The sequence below is a fragment of the Papaver somniferum genome, chromosome 1, assembly GCF_003573695.1.
Source record: "Papaver somniferum cultivar HN1 chromosome 1, ASM357369v1, whole genome shotgun sequence".
Taxonomy (NCBI): domain Eukaryota; kingdom Viridiplantae; phylum Streptophyta; class Magnoliopsida; order Ranunculales; family Papaveraceae; genus Papaver; species Papaver somniferum.
Window position 1 is genome coordinate 240,054,692 of NC_039358.1, and position 10,865 is coordinate 240,065,556.

The window sequence follows — 10,865 nt, forward strand, 5'->3', positions numbered from 1 at the left end:
CCATAAACGTTGAGATTTTGTTACATATTAAAATGAGAATCAAAGCTTTTGTGCCATAATAATCATGAGATATGCCATAATGGCCTTTGATGGTTTGGGCATTCATTCCTGTGTGATTCGTTTGGTTGTAAGTTATGAATTTAGTGATTTTTGTGTTGCAAGTGATTTTTGAGCTTTTTGTGATTTGAGTGGAATTTGTGATTTGTGTTGTGTAATTGATGCAATTGCAGTTGCAAATGTGAGACTTGTGAGTAGTGTTCATGGTTTGGGCTTGATATTAGATGAGAAGTATCATTTGCAGAGAAAGATTGGAGGTTTCCGGCAAAAAAATTTGGGATCGACGGCTAGAGAGAGCCGTTAAAGAGACGTTGGAAGAATGGGATAGAAAAAAACGGTAGGAAATAGCCGTTACCGAGAGGGGAAAAAGTTCAGATGAAGGAGAGAGAGGAGAGAGTCATTTATAGGGAGCACCACAATCTTGCACTTTTTTTTATCTTATATCCTTCTAAGAGCAACTGCAGTGGTGTGAGTATAACCAAAGAAGAAAAAAAAGACCAAATTTTGGGTTTAATCTGGTGTGGGACCCTACGGTGGAAAAACTAAATTTGGTCGGACGGACATTATACCAACGCCTGGTGTGGGGCGTAAATATACCAACGCCTGGTATGGGGCGGGGAGTATACGTTCGCCCGGTGTAGAAAAAAAATAAAAAGAAAAAAGAAAAAAAGTGGGGCGGAGGTATTATGCCCGCCCCATGCATTTGAAGTTTGTTAAGAGTGGGGCGGAGGTATTAAGCCCGCCCCACACAAAAGATTAAAAAAAAAAAAGACGGGCGTGCATTATACGTTCGCCTAGTGTGGGGCGTGGACTATACGTCCGCCTGGGGTGGGACGTGGACTATACGTCCGCCTGGTTATGGGGCGTGGACTATATAAACGCCTGACTATATTTGGATTTGGTCTTGATCGCACACCAAATTTGGTCTGGATTTTAGTCTTTGATCAAATTTTGATCGATGGTCAGTCCCACTACGCCTATCAACTGGACACTATATTTGGGTTTAGTCGTCCATTGTGGACGCTCTAAAAGACTACACCGATGAATATAGGACCACACTACTTTAGCACAAGAAGGCCTGTCAAAAAGCATGTGCTAGAACTGAAAAACTATTAGTAAACTGAATTATTCATTAAACCATTGAGCTATAACTGAAAAACTAGAGAAATAAAAGTAAACTGAACTGGACAAAAACTACAACTAAGACTCGATATCAAAATTAAACATTCCACCAGAAACTAATGCATAATACAAATTAATATCCGTTGTCACGAAAATAAGGAGCTAGACTAAATTTGGTGGGTTCATCTTCCCATTCGAGGCTTTCCCACCATTCCTCCTCTCCCTTAATCATCCTTAAAGTGCCGGGTATTACGCAATTGCTGTTAAATGGTAGCTTCTTGAGTTGTGGACACTCCGACACGAATACATTTTCCAAAAGAAAGAATTTCACATTATAGTCACATATCCTTTCTAGATTCCTTAAAGAGTTCAATCTCAAATAATTTAATCTGGAAAATGTACTTGTTAACTTCTCTTCGGTTGCAAATCCATCAGATATTACCTCTTCTAATCCATCCAATTCAATCAAGGAAAGCGCCTCGAGATTCTGAGCATAGATCAGCCATGTAGTATCCTTCAACCGAGGACAACCTTGAATAGTTACATGTTTAAGGTTCACAGAGTAGAACCTTGGTTGTTGAGGCACATCCCATACAATCCTTAACTTTGGCATGTCATTAATGGATAAAAGCTCCAAGGTTGTGAACACAGTAACCTCATTATCCCGACTCATGATTCTCAAATCTTCTAATTCATCACAGTTTCTCAGTCTAAGTGCAATCATGTGTTCAAGACTAAATAATGATAATGGTGACGATGGTGAAGATGGTAAAAGTGTGAGGGAAGTGATGCTTGGACAATATTTAATGAGTAAATTTCTTGTGCACAATTGTAATTTTGGATTGACTACTAACCTCTGAAGAGCAAGACCCGTTCCAATTGCGATTTGAAGGTAAATTAAATTTAAGCTCTCGAATTCATGGAGGCTTGGTCCTCCTTCATCTTCCCAGTGACAACACGAGTCAGATAAGATCAAGTCCTTCATTTTTGTAAGAGAAGTAAAACTCCCCGGTGTTAGAACAGCATCCTCATCGTATTTTGGCAATTGCAGATACTGTAACTCCGATAGTGAAAATATGCTTGTTGGGACTTTCTTGAGTTTCATGCTAAACATATTTAATACTCTAAGCATGGGCATGAATCGGAAAAAGTCATCTGATACAACAGAAATGCTACTTTTTTGAAGCAATAAAGTTGAGAGATTAGAGCAGCGTGGTGCTCCCTTAAGTATTTGAATTGCTTTATTGTCTATCAAAGAGATCCGCTCTGCTTTCTCCCATTCATGGAGCTTCAGTGTGCTTTCGGCTTGTAACGTTAAATACGTTCCTTTTTTTCTCCCAAGATCCGAAGCTATCCAAATTGCCAAATCACGAACTATATCATGCATTTTTACCAGATTTTCCATCTTTACTCCAAATACAATACCAGTTTCTAACAAACCCGCATCCTTAAGACATCTAATCACATCGTGACCTTCATTTTTTGCTTTCACCATATCATCGACATTATCCAAAAATCCTTCACCTAACCAAAGAGCAACGAGTTCGTGCCTATAAATTGAACAGTCTTCGGGGTATAGGGAGCAATACAAGAAACAAGACTTCAACTTTTGGTTTTCTAGATTATCGTAGCTGTACTTCATAATAGCTAATACTTGATTGGTCATACCTAACAACACAAAATGTGAAAGAATTATTTCATCCACAAAATTCATGCAAGAAACTTAATTATCGTAATGTTGAGCAATACACAGATTTTCACATGATGAATAATTTCGTAGATGCATTAAGGTTACTATGTTTTTGATCAATCCAATATTTGATCTTTAAAAATAATTATAAGATTATGCTAGGAAATTATATTCTTTTAGATACTAAAGAATGATACAAACCCTACCTGAAAACTGTGATGCGGATTCCTGTAGAGTATGTAGTGCGTATTGCCATTGTTGGAGATCGGTTTTGCTAGACATGGTTCGACCAATAGCGATGAGAGCTAAAGGTAAACCACGACATTCTTTCGCAACTTTTCTGGCAACTTCAGGTACATCTGGATGACAACTTAGCGCTTCTTGCTTGACCTTTTGTTTAAATAGGATCCAAGCTTGATCCTCGTCTAAACACTCTATTTTAATTCTTTTATCAGCTTCCATAAACCCACACACTTGCTGACTTCTTGTGGTGAATACGATTTTAGATTCCGTTATTTGAATGGTGTTCTTTGAAACTCCAATTGTTTCTAAATCAATGCCTTCCCAGATATCATCTAACAACAGCAACGCTTTCTTATTCTGTAACATTTTGAAAATATCGCTGCCTCTCTTATGTATTTCAGTTTCTTCTCTCCATGATATTCCCAGTTTCTCTCCAATCTGGTTCTGAATACTTTTTATGTTCAGATCTTTGGACACCACAACAAAAATTACTAAATCGAATTGTTTTCTTTCGGAAAACTCATTGTTAAGCTTCTGTAAAAGAGTTGTCTTTCCAACTCCTCCCATTCCATATAAACCTACGATTCCCACATCATTTCCCTGGTTAACCAATAACTCCAGTGCCTCGTTGAATTTTGAATCCATGCCCATAACTTCGACGGTGGGAATTTGTTGAAGAGGATCCGGTTGAGATCTATAAGTGACATCTTGGAAATCACCTTCCAACAAATTGTGTACAGCATTAATCCTTTCCATCACTAACTTCCCAAGTTTGTAAGCACTTGGACAATTTTTTCGACCCCAACAACAGAAATAGCAACCTCCATCGTTCTTGATAGCTTCGTTGTCGTCTAAAATCCTCTGTACTTCAGTCTCTAAGGCTTGTACTCTCTGGATCCAATCACTAACCACATTTGTGCGCTTTGCTGGTTCAACTGGGTTCGACTCTGCCATCTCAACTCTCTTAATTACATCATCTTTTTTACATCTCAATGAATTAAATGAAATCTCCAAATTATTTAGATTTTCTTTGAGTTTACGAACATAATTTATATTATGAGCAGAACAAGTCCATAGACGTGAGAATATATCGAGGACTGGACTCACGACTTCCATTACAGATTACAAGAGATCAACAATGGCTGTTTACAATGATAATGGAAAGTTATGTGAAGGAATAAAAACATTTAAGTGAGAAAAGCTTAAATAAGTTATTGGGGTTACCATCTTCTAAACACACATACTCTATACTAGTAGGTAATTACGATAAGATCGAGTACGTACCACTTGCATTCTAATGTTGACTATGATATCTATTGAATGGGATCCACTTCAACGTTCAAACTCAACTTGTCTACTAATGGAATGGTTGTGAAGTCGTGGTGGTTAAATGCAGAGGATGTGGGGATAATAAATATTCTATCCTATCCTACCACTTGCATTCTCTTGGTTGTATACACTAGCTAAAGAAATTATAAGAAAAAACGCAGAGTCAACAATTGTATGCTAAGTACAAAACATACAACTGGTGCTTGTATTATTAGAGATTTGAACTATTAGTTGAATTAGTTGGTATCGATAATAACTAGTTTGACTTAGTGTGTTCTATTGAGAATAACAAGTTGAATTAGTTTTCATTAATGTTGGTTTCATTATTGATTATCAACTAGCTACTTCTTAATTAAATAAAAAATAACATGGTGTTATACTTGTTTTATCGATAATAAATGGTAGCCTGGCTGTGAATCTTTGACATTTAACTGGCTGAGCTACTAAATGAGCAGTAAACTGCAATAATAATTCCAGGGATGGGAATATTTTAGATGTTGCTGTTACAATTGGTTAAGATGAAAACAAGGGAGCAACAACTTAATGAGTGGCAGCCTAGAAAGTTGTTTTTGATCGAGCTGGGCTAGCATAACTAAGCTAGGGAAGTTTGGTTTTCTGATAAAATGGGCTTAAAGACTCTAAACAGTAAACAGTCACCTAGTATAGGGTTCCTACTTCCTAGCGTATTAGTAACGTAGGAATTACCAATAGATCCCATTATAGTGTTCTTAGTTAGTAGCAGGTCCATCCATTAAAGTCCACTAATCAGAGGTCCATAATTAAAAGAAAACATGAAAATGGACCAAATTTTTTAAGCCCAGGTCATGTACATGTGCAAAATCAGGTATATGTAATTTGAAAATACCAAAAATAACCTTTCCTATTTAACAGGTTATAAGCACGAGAAATCTTATTTATATTTCAGATCTGTTTTTTCTTCTCTTTCCTCTCACCGTGCTGCAGATTCAGATGGAGATTTTTCTTCAATTTTTTTGGTTTCTACCGATTAAAATGAAGAGTGTTCTTTTGTAATGTTTATTTTAGGGTTTTCACGGTCTAATCGTTGTTTTGTTTGATTAAGATTTTGATCTCCATGTTTGATTTCTTGATTATTTACTATATCTAGATGAATAATCACGTTTTTGGTTCATTTCGTTATTAGATTTGATCATACTAGTTCCATTTTGTTGTTTTTAGATTTGTTTTTTTGTATGAAACAACAGTACGTATATACTATACTGACGGAAACCTAGCTTATTTTGAATGAAGAAGAAGAAGAAGATGCATCTTTATGACTTGCGACAAGAAGATTGGTTGTGTTTCCAGGTATGTTTTCTAATCATCTTCTTTGATTATTTTTTTTCGTTTTTCTTCTTTTGATTGTATTATGAAGATGAAATTGATTTTTATGACGTTTTTATATTTTTAGGTTTGTTACAGTTTGTTTTTGTGTATTAATTGACAGTACATATCTGGTGTACTGATATAAAATTCTTTTGATTCTGTTTGTTCAGTGTTTTGCCACTTTTTTTTGGTTTGATCCATTAGTACATATGGGTAATACAGAAATATGTTTATGAATTGACAGTACATATATGGTGTACTGAGTTTGTTTTTTGTGTAAAATTCTTTTGATTTTGTTTGTTTAGAGTTTGTTTTTGTGTATGAATTGACAGTACATATTTGGTGTACTAATATAAAATTCTTTTGATTCTGTTTGTTCAGAGTTTTGCCATTTTTGTTTTTTGGTTTGATTCATTAGTACACATGTGTAATACTGAAGTATGTGATTTGATTCGGTTATATTCATGGATTCATCACTTCTTCTTGACATACAGTTGACTTTTTAGTTCACGAATATGCAGTACGTATATGGCGTACTGATATAAACTTCTTTTGATTCTGTTTTATTTGGATTTTTACCACTGTTTTTGGGTTCGATCCATGAGTACGTATGCGCAATACTGAAATATGTGCTAGTTTTGTATAGCTTTTTCTGTGTTTATTGTGGATTTGTAGGTTTTTCTATTTTTCTTCTATGATTTAATACTGTATTGAAGAAATATTATAGATTAATTTGTATGATCCTACAATATATGTGATGTAATACGTTTTCTAATTTATTTATAATTGATTCTAACAGATATGTACTTTACCTGGAAGTGGTGCAGCATATATGTACTCGAATTGTAAGCAGCGGATATATACTCGAATTTTTAGCAGTGCGACAGATATGTACTCAGATTTGTAAGCAGTGCGGCATATATGTACTCAAATTTGTTAGCAGATATGTACTCGAATTTGTGAGCAGTGTACCAGATATGTACTCAAATTTGTAAGCAGAGTAGACACACACGTTTGGTAGTAATGGGCATTATGGACATTTCCATGTTTTAATTAATTTTGGACTTCCGGATAAAAAAAAAATTCCGGTTGGACCCTACTATAAATAACTATATGGGCCTAGGACCAAACAAGAAATTTTCCATTAGTAATTTAGTACCCTTGCTCCACCTGGTCAATCCTCTCTAGCTCGGACGTCCCTGCAAGAGATCTATAATCTCATAATTTAGTCAAGGTGGAACAAAAATTACCTCTTCTGTTCTTGAAGTACCAAACGATGGAATTGAGCTTACCAAGTAAACATGTATCTTGCATTCTTCCTATTATTGTGATCTTTCCACCAAAACTTTTTGGGCACATGAAAAACTCATACGCCCAAATCACTCACCCAGAAATGCCAATACATTCACGGCGGTTAAAAAGCCATCCTTGCACATTGAGTGATAAGTATTTCAATCGTTAGATTCGTTACTCTACAAACATGCTTAATACATGTTAATTATCTAACATTATAACTTTACGGTGGGTTTCGATGTAGAATTTTAAAGATGAAATTTTATGGGTCCAGGGGACTTGGTAGAATTACGTTTTCCTTTGTATGTTTAGCTAACAGAATTCTTGGAATCATGTTTCCTACGGGATTTAGTTTTCCAGCAAATCCTCCATATGGAGTCCGACCCCTCCCCCTAAGATTTGCTGGGAAACTTATCAAGGGATTTATGGACCCACTTTTTTTAACTTTAAACCCCATATATATGCAATTTTAAGATTCGAGGGTAATGTCAAACGCTACAAAGACTTTAATACAAGAAAACTCTATAAATCTTATGAATTTTAATTGAGTTACCAAACACACAAGAAATTTACATGAATCCTAGAATTTGTAATACCATGGAATTATGAATTCCTGGAAACGGTGAATTCTGCAAACAAACCCACTATTAGGTAGTTTTAGAGAATTACCGGGTGGACATCATCTTCATTGGGCTTCACTAATGATGTCTGTGTTGATATCTCAACAGCATTCACTTGCCTCCATGTTTTGATCAATGGAACTGGCTCTTTAAAGATTTCGCAGGTGAAATAGTTGTTGCCGGTTGCATTATTGTGGTTAGAGGTTTTGAAAAGTTTATTGAGCGATTGATGTATGGTTCCCATCAAAAGAAGGAAATGGAGCAGCTCCGGCTGAAAATTTATTGTTATAGAGATAGATTAGGGTGTTTCCAGAGGATCTGTTTGACATATCTAGGTTTAGTTTTCTAGAGAAATATAATTGGGATAACTGGAGTTTAGTATTCAGGTTATGATCAGCATTAGGTTTTGGTCTAACATTTGTCCAATATTAGGGCTTGGTACTTGAACTGGACGTTGACCCGTGTTCACTCCGTTGAGTCTTAACTTTTGTTCAGAAATTATTAAGAAAATTATATTAAATTAAATTATTACATGATATTACAATTATACCCTTCATTCTACAAATATTTACACAGTAACCATTTAACATTAATCTTTTCACATACTCCCTTCCCCTCCTCAAAATCGTGGCCGCCAACATTATCATCACTTTCTCTGTTATCTTGTCACTACCTCTGCAACACCAACCACTTCCTACAATCTAATTCTCCGACCATTGTGTTTCCCTGCAGATCATTCAATTCCGAAAACATACAAAAACCATTCAAATCCAAATAATCAACATTCTTCATCATTCATAGTTGTAGAAACCAATTTCACATCAAACCCTTCTTCATCATCGTAACTGCCAAAGCCCGTCTCTAATTCAAATCAATACCCTAATCGTAATTTCAGAACCCTAAACTCACAATTCCTCCCGAATTCATCACATTCCTGCTTGAATTCGAGAACCCCTAAAATTAGAAATTTAACCTATTGAAAATTCTTATTGTCTAACAGCTGAATCAAATCAAAATAAAACCCCATCTCTGAGTTGGCCGCTATCCGATGCTGCCATTGAAGATGGTGAAGAATTGACGGGTTCTACTGGTGTGAAGAAGAAGGATAAGTATAATTCCGATATGATGAGGGTTTATGTCGATTGGGTTTGGTTGAATATTGCAGTTAGAAATAGGGTTCGATATCAATTTGAGATTGGTAGCAGAACAGGTGATGTTTTTAGCTCGATTGCTTTTTGAAGAAGAAACCATAAACTGGGTTTAAACAGATTTTGTCGTTAGTTGAGATCGAATTGATGATGATTGATTGATTAATGAAAATTTCTCTGGAATCTGCTAGTTTGGGTTGGACGAAGTGGATGGAAATTGGGTTTTGACTCAAATGGATCGGTGGATGATAAAACCAGCGAGAAGTACGTTGCTGCTGGTGGATTGAATCAATGGGCTATGGAGTTGTACGATGGAGTTTGGTGTCAGTTTGAATCTGCACCGGAGTTGAGAGATGGGATAATGGTGACGAGAAGTGAGAACCGATGACGATGGAATGGTGTATGCCATGGCACACTACAGTTTCGAAGTCAACAGTGTTGCGGAAAAGATAAATTCTCGAGGGGTGACGGATCAGATAGTCTGGGAGTAGAGGTTGGTGTTGTTATTGCAGATGATGGAACCCTAGGTTTTAAGAAGAAAGTGATTTTTGTGACTCTTGACTGATATATGTAATGGGCTCGGGATCACCAAACTGGTTCTATAACGATTCAGGGGTACACTTGTAAACTCGAATTTTTCAGGATTTTTATTTTATAAAATTAATTAAAGTCCGGTCATAAACAGTCAATGTCGGTCAACGTCCAATCCAGGTACCAAGCCCTAACGTTGGACAAATATTAGACCAAAGCCTAGTGTTGGTCATAACCTGAGTACTAAATTCCAATTATCTCAATATAATTAGGGTTTCACTTAAAGGTTAGAGATGTATATGAGAGAAAATTGTTGTCGTTGGATGTATAAAAACACTATGTCAGATCATGAATTTCGTCGCAAGGAAAACTGTCGAATTCTTTTAGTCACTGATACACTTGTAATAGTTCTTGTAACAAGTGTAACTGTTGAGTTTTTTTTTTATAATCGTGACGGTAACTCAGAGTTTTATAAAAGTTAATCCAGTAAAGCACGGGTATTACTATCACTCACTAATTTGGAAAGCCATAAGTACAATACATGTTTTGCATTTATTTCCTGGCTTTCAAGTACTACATGACTGATGAGTGCCAAATATTGTATATATTTATCCCTTTTTGTTGGCATTTAACTCATCTTTTGCGCATTAATTCTACATTTTATCCCATATTCTGTATTTTCATTGTTTTCAAGAATAAATAATTTTCTTAATTAATTTTGCATTTTTAGGTACTAAATAAATCCTGGTTATCTCACGGAGCGAAAAGAGCAAAGGAACGGCAAAGACTCTCGATAGGAGGAAGCGAAGATTGATGTTTGCAAGAGCCGGATCAATTAGAAGTGGGATTGAAGAGGAAGAATTGTTCTTAAAGAAGATATGGGCTTGGCATACCCAAGGCCCAAAACCCTTACCCAAATCCATTTCCTTTATCCATACCCATTTCCATGAGAGTCGTCAGATTGGATCCATCTTGTCATCCAACGGTCACCTCATCATTGTGCATCAAATCCCGATGATTCCGCCCAACACTTCAGCACCTAACCTAATCTAGCACCGTTGACTTCGTTGTGTTCCACATCCAACGGTCGCTACAAACTTCTTCTCTCTTAGCCGTCCGACCTACCTACCATCTCCATATCCAGCGGCTCAGCTCGCCAAACATCGAACCAGATGCTCCCGCTTCACACCCTAGCACCAAACCCTATACTACCACCCAAACACTCCCTTCTTCCCAAAACATCAATCTCATCTTCTCCACCCGACCATTTCCAGAACCACCACCACCTGCTCTACCCTGCCACCATCTTCCCCGACCATCCCAGTTCGTCTCGAGTTCCAACACCACCATCTCCAACACCCGACAACACCACCATCTCCATCACCCGACAACAAAACCCATCATCCTATTTCACCCATTTCATTAACCCTACCCACTGTTAGGGTTTTGACATGAGAGAACTAGGTTGATGGGAACTGAATTCGTAGC

The 10,865-nt window shown here is 36.6% G+C and overlaps 1 protein-coding gene across 1 annotated transcript; it reads right to left on the reverse strand.

Moving 5' to 3' along the window:
* Nucleotides 1-1,231: 1,231 nt before the first annotated feature.
* Nucleotides 1,232-4,438, reverse strand: LOC113321369 (probable disease resistance protein At5g63020). Its single transcript, XM_026569282.1, has 2 exons — nucleotides 3,076-4,438; nucleotides 1,232-2,847 (listed from the first exon to the last, which is right to left on the reverse strand). Exons 1-2 carry the CDS (start codon nucleotides 4,226-4,228, stop codon nucleotides 1,313-1,315), a joined length of 2,688 nt encoding a protein of 895 aa, XP_026425067.1. The 5' UTR covers nucleotides 4,229-4,438; the 3' UTR covers nucleotides 1,232-1,312.
* Nucleotides 4,439-10,865: the final 6,427 nt, after the last annotated feature.

What these genes read in the sequence shown, in the direction of transcription:
- LOC113321369 (XM_026569282.1), bottom strand. Translation starts at nt 4,228, where the DNA reads ATGGAAGTCGTGAGTCCAGTCCTCGATATATTCTCACGTCTATGGACT. An exon ending in ATCCGCATCACAGTTTTCAG is followed by an intron (nt 2,848 to 3,075) that starts GTAGGGTTTGTA and finishes TTGTGTTGTTAG; the next exon opens with GTATGACCAATCAAGTATTA.